Source organism: Pongo abelii, chromosome 15, assembly GCF_028885655.2.
Source record: "Pongo abelii isolate AG06213 chromosome 15, NHGRI_mPonAbe1-v2.0_pri, whole genome shotgun sequence".
NCBI lineage: Eukaryota > Metazoa > Chordata > Mammalia > Primates > Hominidae > Pongo > Pongo abelii.
The window spans coordinates 99,836,095-99,858,214 of NC_072000.2; the positions used below are offsets into that span (position 1 = coordinate 99,836,095).

Sequence of the window (22,120 nt, forward strand, 5' to 3'; positions counted from 1 at the left end):
TGTAGTCCCAGCTACCTGGGAGGCTAAGGCGGGAGAATGGCGTGAACCCAGGAGGCGGAGCTTGTAGTGAGCCAAGATCGCACCACTGCACTCCAGCCTGGGTAACAAAGTGAGACTCCAGCCGTCTCAAAAAAAAAAAAAAAAAAAGAATAGTTATACTAGATATAGATCTTAGATATGATTATATATGAATATCAATGAATATCATTAATCATTAGTTTGTAGCAATTACTCTTTATTCTAATATTATAACAGTCCTCACTCTATAATCACAAGCTAGGAAAAACCAGGCCATACAGGGATAGGAGCTGGGGGGACATAGTGAGAAGTGACCAGAAGACGGGAGTGCGAGCCTTCTGTTATGCCTGGACAGGGCCACCAGAGGGCTCCTTGGTCTAGCGGTAACGCCAGCGTCTGGGAAGACGCCCATTGCCAAGCGGACCGTGGTCAAGTGGTAGCATCAGTGCCAAGGGGAAACACCCGCCACTTAGCAGACTGGGAAAGGGAGTCTCCCTTTCCCCGGGGGAGTTTAGAGAAGACTACTCCTCCACCTCTTGTGGAGGGCCTGACATCAGTCAGGCTCACCCGCAGTTATCCGGAGGCCTAACCGTCTCCCTGTGATGCTGTGCTTCAGTGGTCACGCTCCTAGTCCGCTTTCATGTTCCATCCTGTACACCTGGGTCTGCCTTCTAGATAGCAGTAGCAAATTAGTGAAAGTACTAAAAGTCTCTGATATGCAGAAATAACGGCATAAGCTGTCCTCTCTCTCTCCCTCTCTCTGCCTCGGCTGCCAGGCAGGAAAGGGCCCCCTGTCCAGTGGACATGTGACTCATGTGACCTTGTCAATCATTGGAGATGACTCACACTCCTTACCCTGCCCCTTTTGCCTTGTATCCAATAAATAACAGCGCAGCCTGGCATTCGGGGCCACTACCGGTCTCCACGTCTTGGTGGTAGTGGTCCCCCGGGCCCAGCTGTCTTTTCTTTTATCTGTCTTGTGTCTTTATTTCTACAATCTCTCGTCTCCGCACATGGGGAAAAACCCACTGACCCTGTGGGGCTGGTCCCTACAAATTTTGAGAGAAAGTTATGATCTAACATGGCATACTCACTGAGATTTGGTATTACAGTAGCTCATTCAATCTAAGACACTGATTATAAAGTGCACCATTATTTTACAAACCGCTAAGAAAGAAAAGAACAGCAACCAAGATGGTGCATCTGATTGGAAAGCCCACATCAGTATGGGGGACCAAGGGAGCTGCACCTTCAATGTAAGGAGAAATGAGAAATAAACCCACCTCACAGAAAGAGGAGGCAAGGAAATTCCAGGTCTTCTCTTGGCAGTGGGTGAAGTAGGAAATCAAAACTCTTCCTTAAGAGTTTGAACCACAGGCTGGAGCTCCCCAAGGTTGGCGGTCTCGGTTTACACAATCAGTGTGGTCCAAAGGAAACCCAAATAGAACACAACCCGCAAGCAGACATTTTAATTTAAAGGAATCTCAGGTTGGGGGTGACGGGCAGTAAACCTAAATCTTCACTGGAAAAACTACATTGTAATAAGGAACCCAAATTCCAGAGATGTGAAAATGTGAAAAATTATGAGTCTTAAAACCTATGAAACACAGTCAAATAAATAAAATGCTACTCTCAGGTCACACAACATCTAGGTCTATATTCCAAGAGCCCACATATGAAATGGATCGGAGATGCCTGCTCTCTGCTTCTGCAAACTAGCACTGCCCTATTTCACCTTGGCTCGCAGAACCTTTGACCAATCCATCCCCAACTAAAAGTTTGTCTCAGGTAGGGCTATACCGCTTCCCTGGGCCAATGCAAGGAATGCAATTTAGTTGACTCACAGCACAACAGCAACTCAAAAAGCAATTACATTTCACGTGTCTAAATGCTGCAGGCAAACACACCCGCGGCAGTGAGTTGGCAAGTGCGTAGGCAGCTGCAAATTTAATAAATCTTAATTATTCTGTTTATACAAACAAGCAGGCTGAAGCCACTGACGTAGCTGGGGCTTTCAATGACTTGGAGCATGAAGGTAGGAAAAAAAGTGTGGAGAACCAACTGCTCATAAATAATTAGCTTTGGGGTAAGTTTTTTTTTCCCCTTTCCCCTTAGACCAAAAATAATATGTGGAATGTTTTTAAGTTGGCAAGATTACAGCCTCTGAAGACAGCACCTACTTTCTACCTGCCAGGCCTGTGGATGTGCATACGTGCATGCGTGCGCATAACCACACAGGCATATGCCACACCCCAACCCGCGAAGAATCACGCACACACCAAAGCGAAGGGAGGATTTCCCCCTCAGATGTGTCGTTGCTCCCTTCGCTCTCAGAAAGAAAAGCAGGACGGTGTCTGCAGAAGTCTCCCAGGTCCCCATTCACACAGCACTTGAGAACCTACTATGTGCCATTGTTACAACAGGAACTTTGCTACCAGGAGCTGAGTGGACTCACATTTGAGTTTGGAAGACTGCGGCTAAATGACTCACTGAAGGTCACACACACTAATGGTGGAGCCTGGGTTTGAACCCAGAGTGTAAAGTGGTGGTTCTCAAAGTGTGGTCCCCGGGCCCCCAGCAGCAGCATCACCTGGGATCGTGTTAGAAATGCAGATTCATGGGCCACCCTAAAACTAATGAATCAAAAACTCCGGAAGTAGGGTCCAGCAATCTATGTTTTATCAAGCTGTCCTATAAATGAGCCACAGATGGTCTCCATGTATTGGCCCCCACATTGTTTACTTCTTCACAGTAGGCTGAGATCCGTTAGCTCAAAAGCCAGCAAGCACCAAAGTCAAATTTTTACACATCCAGCTGTTTTAAACATAGCACAAGTAAGCAGATTCTTTAGTCCTTTAGGGCTTTCCTGCTTTGCATACCCCACCAAGCTGTGCCCAACGTCTTCTGGTCATAGACAAGATACACCTCAGGGCTACATGGATCCCAAGTGGTGTGACCTTCAGAGCTCTCTGACCCAGAGATTCCCACTGTGCTACTGAGCAACATCAGCTGGACACGTGTGTTCTGGCCCCATCCCCCTCTCTCCACCCAAGCAGGATGTACAGTCTACAGGACAGGTCACTGCTCTTCTGTTCACTGATGTATCTCAGTGCCTAAAACAGAGCTTGGCACAGTCAGAACTAAGGAAGGAAGGAAGGAGGGAAGGAAGGAAGGAAGGAAGGAAAGAAGGAAGGAAGGAAGGAAAGAAGGAAGGAAGGAAGGAAAAAGGAAGGAAGGGAGGGAGGGAGGGTAGAGACAGCAATGTACGCTATGGCTGTGAACATACCACAGTAACACATTAATTACAGGTTGCAGGAACCTGAGCCTGTGCTGGAGGGCTGGTGTCAGCCAGCAAATGTCACTACTCAAAAACATTTAGTGTGCACTTACTATGTGCTAGGCACCATGGCTAGACACCAGGGGGCCCAGACTTGACACCCACATGGATCCTGGCCTGGGGGCTGCGTAGGTGGGGGCTTCCAACCAGAGACAGGCTTAAAGTGCAGGAGCTAGAGTCGGTCTGCACACAAGGTCCTAGGTCCCCTGTCTCCCACCAGGACCCACCAGGCCGGCCTGTGTAGAGCACCTGTCCTTTCCTGATGATTTTCCCTTTCTCATGAGAAGTCTGTTTGTTATTCTAAACTGGGGGGTGTTGGGGGCAGGGCTTAAGTGATCAGAAGCATTTCTACTTTCATATACAACAGTTCACATGATCTTCAAAATAAGTTCATGAAGTAAATAAGGTTGTCATTAAGAGTTCCATTTTAGGCTAGGTGCAGTGGCTCATGCCTGTAATCCCAGCACTTTGGGAGGCCGAAGAGGGTGGATCACCTGAGGTCAGGAGTTTGAGACCAGCCTGGCCAACATGGTGAAACCCCATCTCTACTGAAAATACAAAAATTAGCCAGGCATAGTGGTGCATGCCTGTAATCCCAGCTACTCAGGAGGCCGAGGCAGGGAAATTGCTTGAACCTGGGAGGCAGAGGTTGCAGTGAGCTGAGATTGCGCCATTGCACTCCAGCCTGGGTGACCGGAGACTCTGTCTCAAGGGTGAAAAAAAACCCTCCATTTTATAGATGGGGAAAGTGAGCCCCCAAGGGGCCAAACAACTCCCTTGAAGCCACAAAGCCAGTTGGTGTTGGGCCCAGAGCCCAGCCTTGATTTTTGTGACTGCCCTGCCCAGTCCATTGGTCACCCACTCTCTTATAGATATTACTTGTGACACCAGCCGGAGGCCAAGAAGAAATCACAGATTTCTAGGAAACGCAGATTCCAAAGAATGAGAGATCTCAAGGAACTCAGAGCTCCTTGGATCAGAGCATGCCGGAGGAGGCTCGTGTCATTACGGGCCAATGCCTAGCAGGAAAACACAGCATTCGTTCCCTTGGAAACAGTGGCACTAGGAGACACCGATTTACACTTGGCTCTTCCAGAAATGGGGAGACACTCCGGGCCCCAGGGAAGTCTTCTCCTAGTCACAATGTGGAAGGTTAACAACATGGGTTTTGGATTCAGAGGCCAGAGACCACTGAGGGGCTGAGGCCTTCCTTGAACAAGTCACTTCAGGCTTGCCCCTTCTGTTTCCTCGCGCTGAAAGTTGAGATTATACTGCCCCCTAGGTGTCACTGGGAGAGTTACAGGAGAGGCCCTAACCACAACTTAGCGCAGTTCCTGGCACACACAGTGGATGGCCAATACATAGCATCTCGAGTAATAATCACACCTATTACTCATTGTTGTCATTATCACTGCTGTTATCGTTATTGCTTCAGCCTGCAAAGACCCTGGGAGTGACTCTGAGCCTGGCTCAGTAGGGTAAGTGGAAACACCTGCCTAGTAGAACTCAAAGGCACAATCCCTCCCTCTCCTGTCCCTACCGAGCCTCGTAGACTCTCCATCACCAGGGTGGCCACAACGTCCAGTTTGCCCGCAACAACCCAGGTTTCCTGGGACAGTCCCGGTTCGCACCTGTTGTCACAGCGTAATCACTGGTAGCATCTTTGTCCACTCCCCAGCGTGTCCTGATTTGGGAGGGTGAACGCCAAGATCCCCTCTCTGCTATGTGCCTGTCCCAGCGGAGGACTCTGCACACCCTGTCAGCCTCCCCCCAAGCCTGGGGCTTCTTGAGAGCAAGAATCCCGGGGCCCAGCACAGCGCAACCCAGAGTTGATCCCCCATAAATGTTCTTTGGTCTTCCTGGAACCTTCCAGAAAGCCCACGAGTCTTGCCCCAGTGTCACGGGCCCACCAACCCTCCAGGCACCCTGCCCGCTAGCCGTGTGGAGCAGATGGCAGACACTGTACCTTTTGGAATCCAGTCGGCTCCCCTGGAGAACTTTGTGTCTGTTATTTTAGGGAAGGAGAGGAAAAGGGGGAAAAAAAAAATAAGTTAAGTGAGTGAAACTTAAATCCCAACAGAGCCTGTAATGGAATATTCATTTTGTCAGGGGAGTGTTTCTTTAAAACTTCTGGTCATCTGGACAGCCTGAGCCAGCAGGTGATTCGATTTAATGAGCTTTTTAACACACCTCAGGCCCAGCTGGGATTCTGTCTGGAAAGGCCGTGGCCGAGGCCGGCGGGGGCCATGGCCAACCTGGCTTGGGCTGGGCTGCCACCTAGTGGCCGTCTCGGCTGCTCCCGGGCCAGGAAAGCCTGGGGCGCCCAGCTTGGGGCTGGGGTCTGAGGCTGAAAGGGCCCTTAGGGGCCAGCTCACCACCCTCCTCAGACTTAGGGACCTAGGAAACTTAACGTCTGTGCCTCAGTTTCCTCATTGGTTCACAGGGCATACAACAGCACCTCCTTTAAAGGGCTGTTAGGAGGACATGGCATTGAGCAAAGGTTATGATCATTACTAGTTTTGCTATTATTATTATTATTATTATTATTATTATTATTATTATTATTATTATTATTTTGTGTGAGGAGACACAGGGGCCCCCGAAAAGGAAGGTGCTTGCTCATCTAAGACACAGGGCAAGTTAGAGACATGGGGCTGGACCCCAGGGCTCCTGATGCCACTCCAGTGCTTCCCTAGGTCACGCCTACAACACAAGGGTGTTTCTGCAGGCTGGCTCTGCCACTGACCACCCATGCGGCCTTGGGCAAGTTTTTTCGCTGCTTGGAGTCTCAGCTCCCCTCTGGAATCTGGAGATACAATGACTTGAGCAGAGGGGAACTGTACAGACTGAATGGGACAGTGCACACAGGGCCCTCGGCTTGGGAGGTAGGAAGTACTCCTTACACATTAATTATGAAGTCACTGCTGTCCTGACTGGGACTTCAGCCTCATGAGGTGGTTGGATGGCCAAATGGCGTCACCTGAGTCAAGTGCCCAGAACCCATGAGTGTCCCTGTCCTCTGCCTGAGTGGTCACCTCTGCCTGGTGTGTGAACGCACAGGGCAGGGTGGATGCAGGCTTAGCACTGTATCCCCAGGCAAATCCAGGCCCAGCTACAGTCCTGTCCCTGGAATCTGGGACCTGCACATCCTTGGCACCCACCAGCAGGTGGCCGGCGTCCTTCAGCTTGGACTTGTACAGCATCCACTGGTAGCGCAGATCTTCCAGCTCATCCGAGGTCCCCCTTGCTGGCCCGAGACGAAGGAGGTTCTCAAAGAGATGCTGACCTTCTGGCACCCGAGCCTCCAGCTCCTGGGGGAAACAGCAGCATCATGGTGCAGCTTCTAAATGGCCCAGACAGCCCCACCTGGCTGGTAAGGATGGGTCCATCAAATTTCACTCGACAGACAGGTTGGCAGTGAGGAGGCAGACAGAATCCATAAAGTGGGACTCCCATCTGTGCAATTCAAGACCTTGCTCTCAGGAATGTTACAGGATGGCCTCCTGCATGGAATGGGCAGCTGGGCTGCAGACCTCCAGTGGTCACTTCCAAATCTGACATTCCAGGACCAAGTCCTCCAGAGGGCTTGACTAGAGTTCGCATCATTCTAAAAGCTGTCATTGTGAACATGTCTTTCTGTTAGCATTTTGAGCCTGGCAGAGTGGTGTTGTAATGTGCAGATTTTTCTCAGGAAATATAAGTACTGTGTTCCCTTGGGATGGAAACTTTTATTCTCAGGACTCCTGAGAGGTGGTGTGATGGGGCAGTAGAAGTGGGGCTATAAATCCGGGAGCCCAGGTTTAAGTCCTGGCTTTGGATCCCGGCTCTGCCCCATTCTACTAGCATGTAATATGGGACACCTTGCTTAGCTTCTCAGAGCCTGCAGGAATGTATGCTGTACAAAAAGCAAGGGGGTTTAACTTGAGGAACGGAAAGTCATTTCTGATATGGCTGGAGTTGGGTGGTGGTGCGGTGGGGGGAATGAGAGGAGTAGCCAAATATGAGATAGGAGAGGCAGGCAAGGAAGACTTCCAGGTAATGGCCAACTAGATAATTGGGACAAAACCTCTCACTAAGGACAAAAATTTAAAGCATTTTAAAGGCATAAAAGTATTAACAAAAGAATGTGAGGCACACCGGGCCACAACTTGGGAAAGAATGAAAACCCAGGGCAGTCAGCGCTGTGTTCAGTTCTGCTTTTGCCCATAGAACATTTGCCAATTTGGAAGGAATAGCTGTAAAACATCTTTGCTTTTGGCAGCCTCACTGGGCTGGGGAGACAAAGGTCAAAGTCTGGGGCCTGCAGAGGTGGAGATTCTGATAGGGTTCATTCACCCTTTTGCTGAGCTCCTAAAGCCTTCACCCTATTAAAAATGAACCAGAAGTAAACCTGGACCTTGTGTAGGCTTGCAGCCCAGTTCAAAGTCATGTTAGTAGACCAGGGAAACTCAAGCCTTGAACTTGGATTTAGTGGTCCCAGAATGAAAGGTCCCTACTTGCCTGGCAGTAGCAAATAAAATCGACTCTGGCAGAAAAGATTATCCTAAATCTTTTTTTTTTTTTTTTTTGAGACAGAGTTTTGCTCTCGTTGCCCAGGCTGGAGTGCAATGGCGCGATCTCGGCTCACCGCAACCTCTGCCTCCCAGGTTCGAGCAATTCTCCTGCCTCAGCCTCCCGAATAGCTGGGATTACAGGCATGCACCACCACACCCGGCTAATTTTGTATTTTTAGTAGAAATGGGGTTTCTCCATGTTGAGGCTGGTCTCGAACTCCTGACCTCAGGTGATCCACCCACCTGGGCCTCCCAAAGTGCTGGGATTACAGGTGTAAGCCACCACGCCCGGCCTATCCTAAATCTTAAATCACTCTTATACATATTTTGGCAAACACAATGTCTAGCACACAAAGCATCCACACAAAGACACAAGAAACCAAGAGTAAGAAGAGGCAGAAACAATATACAACAGAAACATTCATAAAATGCCTTGAGATATTAGAATTATTAGACACAATCTGTAAAACGCTATGTTTACTATGTTCAAATAATTAAAAGATAGGTTTAAAAATTTCAGCAAGTATCTGGAAAGGTATGAAAAATGATAGTTTCAGTTCAGACAGGAGCTATAAAATAAGAAAAAAAATAAAGATAAGAAAAATGATAGAGTAGATTATTAAAAGGACCAAATAGAAGTTCTAGAACTGATAACTGCAACAACAAAAGTTAAGAACTCAGTAGACATGTGTAACATAAGATGAAACACAGCTAAAGAGAGAATTAGTAAACTGAAAGATGAATCAGAAAAACTATCCAGAATGCAACACGAAGAGGGAAAAGGAAGAAAAATACACAGGAGAGAGTAAGACATAAAGCACACAGTGAGAAGTAGTTACATATGTTTAAATGATATCACAGTAGGAGAGGAGAAAGGGAACAAGGCAGAGGTGATATTTTAAGAAATATAGTTAGTAGAAAAAAATACAAGTAACAAGTTTGGGAATTAAGAGAAAAAAAAAAATAATGTTAGAGAGTTTTCCAGAAAGATCCTAGACCACAGATTCGGGAGTTAAAATGAATCCCAACCCAGATAAATAAAAAGAAACTCAAACCTAAACATATCATGGTAAGATTGCAGAAAAATAGGGAAACAGAAGTGAGCTAGGGCCTGGTTGAGAAAGGCCTTGAATAATAAACTCAGGGGTTAAACTCTATAGTGAAAGGTTTTCATTAGGGGGAGGACAGGGTCATATTTGTTATTCTGGCTGCAGAATGAGCCATGACCTAGATGGGACCCAACAGGAAGAAAGGAGGATCAGCTGGGAGGCTACAGCCATAGTCAAGGCCAAAAATGGTAAGTGCCTAAATTAAGACAATGGTAGTGCCAGGGAAGAGAAACACAAAATATCTAGGAGGTGGAATCAAGGAGCTTTAGCAACTGATTAGATGTGGGAGTGAAGAAGACAGGAGAGAAGTGGTAGTTTGGTTGCAAAAATGGCTGTGACTTTCCCCATCTCCCTCCCCCCAGCCATATCCATACCCACTGCAATATGACTTTGCCATCCCTTCCATCAAGTAGTGGAGTCTCTTTCCCTTTCCTTGACTCTAGGCTTGTTTTGGCAAACAGAATGCAGGGGAATTAATGTTATGCTGGCTCCTCGTCTTGACCTCAAAAGTCCTTGCCTGCTGCTATTGCTCTCTTCTGCCCTGCCTCTGCTATGAGAAGTCCAGGCTGTGCCACAGGAGCATACGAGATGTGTAGTCCACGTCATTCTCATCTCTAATAGCCCACTAGCCCCCAGAAGTAGAGACACCCAACTGACCTACAACTGACAGCAGACAGACTGGAGGCACTGCCCGGTTGAGTTCAGCCTAACTTGCCATGCTTCTGAACCATGGGTTAAATACATAGTCGTTGTTTTCAGCCACAAACTGTTGGGATGGTTTGTCACACAGCAATAGCTAAGTGACAGCAGTCAAGTGATGAGTGGTGATATTTTCCAAGTAGGGAAATACATAAGCATGCTGAACACACGAATGAATACCAGAAAAAGTTCTAAAATCTTTGAACCAAAAAAGTTTAAAAGCCATCATCTATACACAAGGGAGAACAGCTCACAAACTGTGGGTGTGCTCTTTCTTTTGAAGACCCCCCTGGTGGCAAATGCATCTGTGGGTGCAAACCTTATGGATGAGGGACCTTTCCTGCGGAACAGACCTGCAGCTTCGATTTTCTGGTCCTCAAGTCCTCGGCTGTAGAAGTTCTCATTGCGATGATTCTAACCAGCTTGGAGTTTTCCACCTGCAACCACTGCTCAAAGTTCCTCAGGAGCTGGGCGAAATCTTCAAGGCTCCCTTCTTCTTCCTGTAGAAGATTTACCTGTAGGATCACACACGGCCAAAGCTTCAGAGGTGAAAGAGGCCCCCTGGCCGTGTGTCCTGGGAATTCCATCTGAGGCAGAGGGGCAGGGACCAGGACAAGATGCCCAAAATGGTGACGGGAGAGGCCTGGGGGATGAACAATGAATCTCTACTCAACATGGCCACATTTAAGGGCCAAGAATATTCCTCACTCTCCCCTCTCTGGCCCCCTGAAAGGTGACGGAAGTCATCACCATCTCTTACCAGGATGGCTATACAAATAGTCACCCTTCCACCATGCTTGCCCCTCGGGGCTCCATGACCAGAGTGATCTGTCTATGATGCAAGCCCACTCAGCAAACTTCTTGGTTATCCACGTAGGTGCCCCTCACTGCTCCCCAGTGTGACCCAGGAGTCTTGGTTCCACTGCATGTGCTGCCTTCCCTGTCCTCTGAGCCTGGGCCTGCAGACGTGTCTTGGCCCCTCAAACTGGCACTCGAATTTCTCCCTCTGCTCTTCACACACACTGTCTCCTCTGTTGGGAACACACCTCTCTCCCTCCTCTCCTCACTGCCACTCAGTCATGAAAATTCAGCTGAGATTTCTTATCTTCCAGGAGAGGCTTCCTGGTCCTGGACCTAGGAACTGCTGCAGGCTCCCGTAGCCTCTGGCCTGTCTGCCAAGGTGCACCACGTTTTTTTGTTTTGTTTTGTTTTTTGTAAACCCTTATTTAACAGCCTGTGGATGCCACTCCCTTGCTTCTTTCTTTTCAACAAAGCTCAGTTTGTTTAAAGGCAGTAAGGGAAAGTGATGGGTAAAACAATGTAGTTAGTTCTTTTTTTTTCTTTTATAAAATATAGCCATGGCACAAAAATAGACCCATCTTGTATGATTTTAGTTTCCATTCTGGGGCCAGCAGGAAGTGTTCAGCCCCAATGCTCTCTTCCCTGCAGGTGCTACTGCTAGTGGCTCACAGAGGTGAGTATCTCCCGGGCCCAGCAGCATGGGCCTATCCCAAGAGCTTGTTAGAAATGCAGAATCGAATTGTGGGCCCTAGCCAGATCTACTAACTCAGAGTCTGCATTTTATCTTATTTTATTACTTTTTGTTGACTGATTGATTGATTGAAATGGGGTCTTGCTTTGTCACCAGGCTGGAGTGCAGTGGCACAATCACAGCTCCCTGCAGCCTCAAACTCCTGGGCTTAAGTGATCCTCCCACCTCAGGCCCCTGAGTAGCTGGAACTACAGGTGCACACCACCATGTCCAGTTAAATTTTAAATATTTTTAATAGAAATGGGGTCTTGCTATCTTACCCAGGCTTGTCTCAAACTCCTGACCTCAAGCAATCCTCCTGCCTCGGACTCCCAGCCTCCCAGAGTTCTGAGACTGTAGGTGTAGCTCACCATACTCAGCCCAGAACCTGCATTTTAATACAAGGCTGTGTGCCCACTGAAAAGCTCTACACTGGATTCCAAGTTCTCTGAGGGTCAGAAGCGTTACTCACAGCTGTATCCTAGCTCTGAGCACAGTCCTTGGAACAAAGTAGCACTCAGCAAATGGAGGAGTGAATGAAAGAATGAATGGGAAAATGAATAATTTGATGTATTTGAATAACAAGGAATAACTTTCTTTTCCACAAAGCTCAAGTTTGTTTAAAAGCAGTAAGGGATGGATGAAACACGGTACAAAAATATTGCTGTCTTGTATGGTTTCGGTTTCCAATCTGGGGCCAGCAGGATGCTTTCAGCCCCGACACTCTCTTCCCTGCAGGAGCTGCTGCTAGTGGCTTACAGAGGTAAGTATCTGACTGGCTAAGGGATACCCCTGACCTGCCCTGGTGGCCTGGCTCTGCAGACTCTGGGATCTCTGAGGTCCTCTGTGGAGTAGGATCAAATGCTCTTTGGCCACAGCTGGGGCAGGCTCAAACGAGACAGGATGTGGCCAAGTCCTCAGAGCAGAGCATGTTGCCCCAGACAGGGAGGGGCCTGTGCTGGAGACCCCTATCCACCTCTTGACCTGGGGCCTGGCCCCTTCTCCCACAGCCCTGCTAGACAGACTCACACGTCGACGATGCCTGGGAATAGGATCCATGGGGTTGATGAGAAATCCTGACTTCGGGATGTTGTTGGTGAAAACCATTTTCTTCCCCGAATCCACTTCCATCCTCTGCAGATGCCAGTTTCTGATGAGGCTGAGAAGACAAACTCAGCCCAGTCAATGCAGAGACGTGGTGGGGACCCACCAGGACATGGGAAAAGTAATAGAATTGGGGAAATATGGGTCACGAGTCAGTGTCCCCCATTGAAGTTTGTGAGAATGTTCCCGAGGCATGCTCACATCCGGTTTCTGACTTTAAACTCAGAGTAACCTGTCATGAAGGTGCGTATGCCCATTGATGCAGATGGGGAAACTGAGGCTCAAGCCAGTATAGACTGGGGGCTAACTCCCAAGACGGGGACATTTCCTGGCTCCTCCTGCTCCTGCTAGAATAGCCAACTGGGCCAAAGTGTGAAGGTGCCCAAGGCCCCTGGCTCCACACTGGGCAGCACCGTGGCCGTCTGCTCCACAAGCACCTGAGTGCCCCTGAGTGGGAAGGGGTGGTGTCCCAGACAAGGCTCAGAGCCTAGGAGGCACTCTCACCTCAGCAGACTGTCTTCCAGCAGCCTCAAGGCCTGCCACGACTCTGCCAGCTCCCTGAGCTCCGCCTGCACCACGGCAGCACCCTCCGGAGAAGACTTCTCCATCACCAGCCAGCCCTGCACTTCCACCAGGGACAGCTGGGCCTCCTTCTCCGGGAATTCTGCCACCAGCCTCTAAAGGACACACAGACACACAGACACACACACAGTGAGGGTAGAGGGAGGTTTCTGTTCCTTGGTGTGGGAACGTTGGCCTGTCAAGGCTGCTTCTTTGGGAAGTGGGTGAGGGAACCACCGCCTTACCTCAAACTCGGCCTCTTGGGACTCAGCATCCCCCAGGCCCGCCTCTCCCCGGTGTGCCTTCAGCTTTTGTGTGGTCACGGTGATCCACTGCCGCAGCTCCAGCAGCTGGTGGCTGAAGGTGCAGTGCTCCTGCACACTCTGCCGACACCTGTCCACAAGGTCCTGCAGCACAGCCCGGGGAGCCCAGGGCATCCTGAGTGCTGGCTGAGGGGGAGACCCCTGCACCACCTCCACCCTGCAGCGCTCTCACACCTGCTGGGGACCCCAGGGCTCCCCACCAAGTAGTACCACAAGAGGCTGGGCTGGCCCTTCCCTCCACACAGCACAAGGAATTTACCCTGGGAAGATCAACTCTGGTTTAAAGCCTGTCTTACTTTTAGGAAAATGACCAAGTCTAGGTGAGGGTGGGGGAAATCGGATCTCCTGTCCACCACTGATCCAAGTGTAAATTGGCCCAACCACTTGTGGAAACCACGGGTCAGAATCTACCCAAACGGAACGTGGCTGTAGCTGATGGCCCAGCCATTCCACTCCCGGTGTATGTCCAAGAAATGGGAACACATCCTCACCCAAGGTCATACATGTGACAGCCCCAAGTTGGAAACTATCCAAGTGCCCATCAATAGTAGAATGAATAAATACACGGTGGTATATTCATACAATGGAATGTTTTACAGCAAGAATGAACAGTCTATAACCACATGCAACACAGCAGATGAATTTACAACCATCACGTGGAGAGCTAAAGGCCAGGCACAAAAGAAAACATTCTGTCCAATTCAATTTAAATGAAGGATGACATCAGGCAAACCCAAGCTATGTTGCAGGAAGTGTGAAGTCAGAGCCCCCCCTTGAGGGTCGGGAATGGTGAGCTGGGCATGACCACAGGCACAGGGGCTTTCGAAGGCTGGTAATATTCTGTGTTTTAGTTGGGTGCTGGTAACACAGATGCATTTAATTTTTTAAAAAAGTAATCAAGCTGCACACTCAGATATTCACGTTCAGTCTTTCTTTGTTCTTTTTCCTGAGTACTGTTTCCTGGGCCAATCTATTGTTCAGCTCTCTGTCTCCAGGAAAGGTGGACACTGTCCCCAGAAGGGCAGCCATTCTCTATACCCCTGGCCACCCAGCCTGAGACCCTTGGAGCTTTCTTTACATAGCCCGCCATGAACCAGTCAGACCCCAGGGCCTGCCGTTCCCATTCCAGCTGTGTTCCCTGGATAAGGTCATCATGACTCTCTGCAGGGCTACCATAGGCCCTGCCTTCTGCATTCCACAGACACTGACTGAGATCGCTGGATACCAGGCCCATACCAGGGGCTGGGGAGACTGCTGCCTCTGTCCTCAGTGAGCCATCAATGAGGGCCTGAGAAGTTATCTAAAACTCCACTTCTCTGAGTTGTCCCTACCACTGTCCCCTCCTGGTCCCTGTGTGCTAACATTAGACCAGACGCCTCCAAGGGCTTCCCGTGCATAGAGCTGTGATCTCCAACATCAGATACCTGCCCCCCAGGGGGACACAGAGACTGCCTCACTGTGGGGAAGGACATATTAGATTAACAAGCACTGGGTATCAAAATAATAAAAGGGCAATTTCTCTTTAAAGAAGAATATGAACAATCAATAAGAATTGGAATATCATCATTTTGCAACACCTAGTGATGCTCAGTTAATGCTGCTTCTTATAACGACTAATCTAGCCCATCATTTGGATGGCCGTATTAGGAGACTTTTGCTGCTTCTATGGGTTTCTATGGGCTCCTGAGGAGTGAGGACAATGTGTCCTATTTCTCTGCTGCCTCGACCTTGAAACTACTAACTGCTAGTTTATTGAATGTAATTAAATGAATTCATCCAGACATTAATCTTCACTTAGACCAATGGGTCTCCACAGGTGATGCCTTATGTCCTGGAAACTGGTGGGGAGGGTTTGCAGTTGCTGCCGTAGAGGTGGTGAGGGTGATACTAGGTGGAGTGAAAGGGATGGGTGCTCGCATTCCACCCTGGGGTGGCTGGTCCACAAATGCAGAATTCACCCACATCCCACACAATTTTCTCATGTCCTCCTAATATCTACAGCAGTAAAAAACCTGCTTGTCATGACCTGAGCTCAGACTGTCACTCCAATCAACACACAAACACAAGGAAGATTTTTCAGTTTTAACAAACATACTGACTTCTCTAGAGCTGCACCCTTTGTGTAAGTGGATGGAAGACTGCTCTTGGGTTTGATCAAAGTTCTATCAAGCGTTGTTCACATTTCAGGAAACCACATCACTAGAGGCTGTGATGGCTGTGCCACCTGACAGCATTTGCAGCTGTCACGCAGGGAGGGCACGTTCTGACCACCTCCTTATGTCTTGAGTGTGGCCATCTGGGAGTACTTACATATTGAAGGACAATATTGTATTATAATTACTTTCCTTTGATTTCTCTTTTCTATTTCCTGGGTGGGTATATTCCCTATGAATGTCAGGAGTGTAAAGAGGAATGTTTGGTATGAAATAGGGCGTGCAAAGTCAGGTAGGAGGGAGAGCTCTTATTGCCTCATTGGGTTTTCTTGAGGTGTGAGTGCCAGAGACCCTGCTTTATACTCCTCAGGGCTTTTTACAAAGGCAGACCCAGGACTCCATCTGAATCAGTGTCATAGTGGGGCCTGGAGTCTGCATTTCCACTTGTCCTCAGGCCAGCTTTGAAGGAGCTTTGAGTTCCATCCCTACTGCTGGAAGGAGACTGAATCCTGGACGAACCCTAGAAAGAGCTGAGGTGGCCACTAGAGGGCACTGGCGACGAAGCTCTGTGGCCTCCAGGCCTTGTGCAGGCTGCAGGGGACCCAAGGCCACCTGTGCTCTGGACTGCCTAAGGATCTCAGCAGCCTGCTCTCTTCTTTTGCCGCTTGGCCCTAATCTCAATATGTAATTGTGCATTGACTTGTTTGCTTGATGATTAATTGTCCATCTGCCCAACTGGGGTGTAACTCCCAGGAGAGCAGGAGCCTGGGCTGTCATGCTCTGCTATCTCCATCCTTAGGGCCACCTAGAACACTGCCTGGCATATGGGAGGTGCTCAATAATTATCTGTTGTATGAATGAGAAAGGGAAGAAAAAAAGGGAGAAAGAAAATAGAGAGGTCAGAAGGAATGAAGGCAGGAAAGGAGGAGAAAGTCCCCAGGCGTGTTGGATGACAGGGGCCTGCTCTCTGCCAAAGCACAGGCCCTTCTGCCAGCCCCTTACCTCCAGAGACCTCTGCAGGGCCTGGAAGTCAGAGGAAAGCTGGTCCATTTTGTGCTGGTGGTTGGGGTTCTCCTGGACCAGAGGCCTTGCAGCCTCCATCTGTGCCCCCAGGTCCAGCCCCTCTTCCTGCAGCCCCTGCAGTAGAGAAGGTAACAGGTAGGCTAATCTTCCCACCTCTCCCTCCCTTGGGGTGGCTGATCAGGGCAGACCCACTGAGTGGGAGAGCCTGGGAGGGGTGAATTCCCCAAGGCAGTGGGGCTCCTTCATACCAGCGGAAGTACCAACCACATGGCTGGTCTGATGGGCCCACTCTCAGGGCTGGAGAGATTTTAAAAATCAGACAAAAATATTCTGGGACACCATGAAAATAAACTCTGCTGCAAGCCAGATGGCATCTCTGGGGACAAACTCACACTGGGACTCATACTTGATGATCACCTCTCATTATGAAGAAACACGTCCCAGTTTTAGTTTTAAAACCCAAAATGCACTATTTTTTTTCTTTTTTTGGAGACAGAGTCTCACTCTGTCGCCCAGGCTGGAGTGCAGTGGCACAATGTGGGCTCACTGCAACCTCCACCTCCTGGGTTCAAGCGATTCTGGTGCCTCGGCCTCCCGAGTAGCTGGGGTTACAGATTCCCGCCACCATGCCTGGCTAATTTTTTTGCTTTTTTTTTTTAAATTTTTTATTTTAAATAGAGACAGGGTTTCACCATGTTGCCCAGGCTGATCTCAAACTCCTAAAGTCAGGCAATCTGCTCACCTCCCAAAGTGCTGGGATTACAAGCGTGAGCCACTGCTCCCAGCCTAAAATGCACTATTTTTAATGTCTTCTAGAGAACACTCTCAATTTATGTATGAGCTGTGTTTGGGTTTTAAAAAGAGAACTATTGTATCACATGCATTTTAAAAACCATCAAGTTCCTTATCCAGCCAACAATGATCAACGGTCAGCCTACTTACAGTCCACGTTTCAGAACATTTATTCTTAATCCCAAAGTTGGTTTAACTGAACACCTCTGGACTCATTAAGAATACTTAGCAAAGCAATTCTAAAAACAAATACCAATGTCAGACTTTGGAACTGAGGAGTAAACAAAAAGACAGTTTGTCATTTTGCTGAGCTCAAGACTCAGTTGTTTGAGGTCAGGAACCATCAGATAAATAAGCAGAGGTTCTGTTGAGATGAAAGGTCAGATCTCAACTAAGGGTCTAAATTTCTGGCTCACAGCAGCTGTTGCTTTGCTGGTTACTGCTAGAGGACGATGCTGCTTCCAGGTGCAGCTGAGCGCCTGGGCAGGAGTGATTCAGGCCGCACAGACCCCTCACCTGCAACCTTGAGAGCTGGGCCTGTTTTCCAGGAAGGTCCCGCTGAAGCCCCTTCTCGGCTTGGACCCTGACTTGGAGGTCCAAGAGCTTCCTCTGCAGGGGCTCGAAAGCCACTCCAAAGTCTTTGTGCTGAGCGAGCAGGCTCTGCAGAGACACAGGACAGTGTGCATATTAAGAGCGTTCCTCATGAGCACCGTGTTGTGAGACCTGACCCGTGCAGCCAGGCTGCTCTTCGTCTCGGCCAGCTCATGCTCATTCAGGCGCCACCCCCTCCAGGAAGCCTTCCCTAGCCCTGATGCAGTTGGGTGCCTCTCCTTAGTCACCATAGCGTCCTCACAGAACACTTTGGCCATATCCCTCCAGAACAGGGGCAAACTACACCCCTCCACCCACCGACCAAATCCCACCAGAGGCCTGTTTTTGTAAATAAAGTTTTATGGGAACCCAGCCATGCCCATACATTTATAGCTGCAGTGGTGGTGCTGAGGAGCTGCGACAGAGACCGCCTGCCCTGCAGACTCTAAAACCTTCACTATCTGGCCCTTCACAGAAACAGTCTGCCAACCTTTGCTGTAAAACAGCACTTTGATATCTTCTAGTAATTGCCTACTTATTTGTGTCCACCAGCAAAAGCTGTGAGTGTTTGAGGGTGAAGACCTTGGCTTCCTTTCTTCATCCCCCCAGCTCCTAGAACTGCACCAGGCACTGCGGATGGAGGGAACATGCACGGGAGCTGAAATCATGGGCTGGGTCCTGGCTGTACCCCATATGGACCATGAGCCACCTTCTTGACCATTCTGCTTCAGTGTCCTCGTGTGTAAAACAAGAAAAATAACAGTACCTCCCTCCTAGTGCTCTTATGTGGATTAGATAAGATCAAGGATCTGGAGCTCTTAGCAATGCCCTGGCCCATAGCCAGTGCCCCATAGATCATAGTTATTATTGTCATCATCATTAGATGCTCAGCAAACATTTGTTACCTAAAAGAATAAGCTGTCCACAACGTGCCATGCCATGTCATTGATGTAGTGTAGTCATTTTGAAATGTGTCACTAATATGAGCTTCCAGCTCTAGGGTGGTTTAAATTTTACAAGGACTTTTATCACCATTTTCTTATTTGACCCTCCTGTCACTCTCTGCAGAAGACTGGACTGGATTCAATTTGATTGCAGGGGGTTTGGGGACAGGGCTGGGAGGCAGACAGGTGGTGGCTAGGAAACCAGTTAGAGGGACCATGCAAGAATCCTACCCAGTTTACACATGAGGAGGCTGAGATTGTCAGGGACAAAGGGATACACCCGGGGCCACACAGTGGCAAGCGGCAGAGCTGAGTTTAGAACATAGGGCCATCTGCCTCCCCAGTGGGTGCTCCAGCCCCGTGGCCAAGCTGAGTCCTGAGCAGATGCCTGGTGCTGCACACCTGCAGTTTGCTTTTCCTCTGCAGGAGGCTGTTATGCAGCAGGTCTCTGTCCCTCATGGAACCCGCCACCTGCTCCAAGAGTGCCGTGGCTCTCTCCTGGCCAAAGACGCCAATCAGGAGGTCTTTCTTCAGCTGCAGCATCGTCAGCAGCTCTTTCAGGCGGGAGCTTTCCATCAGGGCCGCCTGTGGGAGACAAGGCTTCCATGAACCACAGACCAGGCAGGACACAGCTCAGAAACAGAGCCAGGGGCACAACTGTTCTGGTTGCAACTGCTTAGGAAGCTCACCTTTGTGCAGGTGTCTGAGGAAGCAGCAAAGTCAAGTAGAAACAAAATGAGCTGGCAGGAATGCGCTGGCAAGGCCCTGAGTTTCGGGGTCAACTTTGATTCCTCTCTCGCCTCCCACATCTGTCTTGATATTCAAGCCTGAGTAATATCCACCTCCTACAGGCCTCAGAAGTCTGTCTCCTCTCCATGGCCTCTGCCCTTGACTGCAGTGCACCCTCAGCCTTGGGCACCTGGACCACACAGCTCCGGAATGGCTGCTGCCTCCTAGTTAGTTGGCTCCCCACCACCGACCTGCCACACTGCAGCAGAACCCAGACCCAGCCAGCTTGATCCTCTACTCAGTGATCTCCCGTCACCAACAACAGTGGACACACCCCCCAGCACTATCTGCAACAGTGTTTTGGACATTTCGAAGGGAGCTACAGGCCTGTAGGAGCATGATCAGAGAGAATTCAGGAAGGCTTCCCAGAGGAGGTGATACTCAGCAGACTACTGATGTGCAGGAGTTTGCCAGGCAAAGAGGAGAACTAAGGGGGCTCAGAAGCCTCCTACAATGGCAGAAGGCTGCCATATAGCCTGAACTCTGTGCAGCCCAGGCCCTACCTCCTCCAGGAAGCCTTCCCTGACCCCATTCCCAGCCTACAATCACTCTTCTTGCCCCAAAAGCCCTGCAACTCTTAGAGCCTGAACCAAGCCTCTGACTCCTGTTGCCTCTCCAGCTGTTTCAGGTAAGCACCTCTTGCATTTCTAATTGAGTGTCTGGGGTTCTGGAAGCCAGAGGTTTTGTCTTCGCCCAGAGTTCTTTCATTTTATACCTGATGATGTTGCTGAGAACCCACTCTCAGACTTAAAACACTGAGCTAGGCATGGGGTTGGGAGAGAAAGAACAAAGATTCCAACCCAGGTAAGTCACTTCAATACAAGACAGAAAGTGGTCATTCTTTTTTTTTTTTTTTTTTTGAGATGGAGTCTCGCTCTGTCGCCCAGGCTGGAGTGCAGTGGTGCAATCTCGGCTCACTGCAAGCTCCACCTCCTGGGTTCACGCCATTCTCCTGCCTCAGCCTCCCGAGTAGCTAGGACTACAGGTGCCCACCACCACACCCGGCTAATTTTTTTGTATTTTTTTTAGTAGAGACGGGGTTTCACCATGTTAGCCAGGATGGTCTCGATCTCCTGACCTCGTGATCCGCCCACCTCGGCCTCCCAAAGTGCTGGGATTACAGGCGTGAGCCACTGTGCCCGGCCAAGAAAGTGGTCATTCTTTAAGCAAAGCTGGAGCTAGTGCCGTGGGAGTTCAAGGCAGAGGTGGACACTCCTGGTTGGGGAAATCGAGTACTACTTTGGAGAAGGCAGTACTGAAGACAGGCCTTGAAGGGCAGGTGTTTCTGGAAGAGGCAGTGTAACCACAGCTGATACAGCTGTACTGGCATGACCTGCACACCAGGGCATCTAGCTTGTGTTCAGTCACACAGAGGTCAAGCCTCTCACTGTAGGGGAGTCAGTCACCTTTACCCCCTTTTCACCAAGCTCAGACACAATATCATGGGAGTTAAGAGTTTAGGCTGGGGAGTTGAGATTATGAGTCTGGATTATGTACTAGTTGGGAAGCTATGGGCAGATCTGAGCCTCAGTTTCCTCTTTTGTCAAATAGGTTCCCTGGCTCTGATCCCTCATCTGCAAAATAAGAAAGATCATAGTAGAAATGGAAATAAAACTACCTGTGCATAGATATTCAAAATATGTGAATTATGACAATAAAAAATCAGAAACAACCTAAGCCTTTAATTGTGGATACACTAAATTATGTCACACTCCAGAACAGAATATGATCCAGCCATTGAAAATGATCGCTTTTATTTGAATGATTTTAAATGATGCTGAGAACAAAAGCTAAAATGTGTGGAGTGAGAATATCAGAATATACAATTATAGAACTTGATCCCAAATACATAAAAATTGTAATTAAATCTTCTGTCTCTTGGTGACCATATCTCACGGAAATATCTAAATGGATTTAATCAGATATAAAGGACAGATTTGAGATCTTCTGATCTAAAATTGAGTTTTGTGGCACATATGAAATTCACTCCAGGATGCCCTGAGGAGTACCTAGAAAAGATGGCCCACCATCCTTTGGAGCATGGGGCTGGGAGAAGGGGCCCACTGGACCCTTGGAAAGAAAGGCCATGCCCTCCAGCTTAAAAACTATTAAGGGAGGTCTGGCGCAGTGGCTCATGTCTAATCCTAGCACTTTGGGAGGCCGGGGCAGGCAGCTCACTTGAGGTCAGGAGCTCGAGACCGGCCTGGTCAACATGATGAAACCCCGTCTCTACTGAAAATACAAAAAATTAGCCAGGCGTGGTGGTGCATGCCTGTAATCCCAGCTACTTGGGAGGCTGAGGCAGGAGAATTGAACCCGGGAGGCGGAGGTTGCAGTGAGCCGAGATCGCGCCACTGCACTCCAGCCTGGGTGATAGAGCAAGACTTTGTCTCCAAAAAAAAAGCCATGAAGAGAGAAAACAAATTCTTGTCCCAATGTAAGCCCCAAGCGGAAAATCACAAGGGTAGACGTTTCAAAATGCAGGCACATGCCCAAGTAGTGTACCCAAGGGTGAGCAGGGGCCAACCCTGGTTATTGGTTCTCCCCAGTCATACCAAGGTGGCAGAAAAGGTGATGGAGAAATTGCCCCAAC

The 22,120-nt window shown here is 49.1% G+C and overlaps 1 protein-coding gene across 5 annotated transcripts in view; it reads right to left on the reverse strand.

Moving 5' to 3' along the window:
- SYNE3 (spectrin repeat containing nuclear envelope family member 3) overlaps positions 1-22,120 on the reverse strand; it is a 109,595-nt gene that overhangs the window by 20,453 nt on the left and 67,022 nt on the right. For 3 of the 5 annotated variants that reach the window (XM_024231911.3, XM_024231912.3, XM_024231909.3), the window contains exons 9-17: positions 19,141-19,323; positions 17,720-17,863; positions 16,391-16,525; positions 13,158-13,319; positions 12,856-13,028; positions 12,277-12,406; positions 10,070-10,231; positions 6,517-6,666; positions 5,322-5,360 (exon numbers count right to left, since the gene is read on the reverse strand). In XM_024231911.3, coding sequence (XP_024087679.3) covers positions 5,322-5,360; positions 6,517-6,666; positions 10,070-10,231; positions 12,277-12,406; positions 12,856-13,028; positions 13,158-13,319; positions 16,391-16,525; positions 17,720-17,863; positions 19,141-19,323 — 1,278 coding nt within the window. The remainder of the gene's footprint in view (positions 1-5,321; positions 5,361-6,516; positions 6,667-10,069; positions 10,232-12,276; positions 12,407-12,855; positions 13,029-13,157; positions 13,320-16,390; positions 16,526-17,719; positions 17,864-19,140; positions 19,324-22,120) is intronic. The other 2 variants (XM_063715725.1, XM_024231910.3) reach the window with 1 other exon arrangement.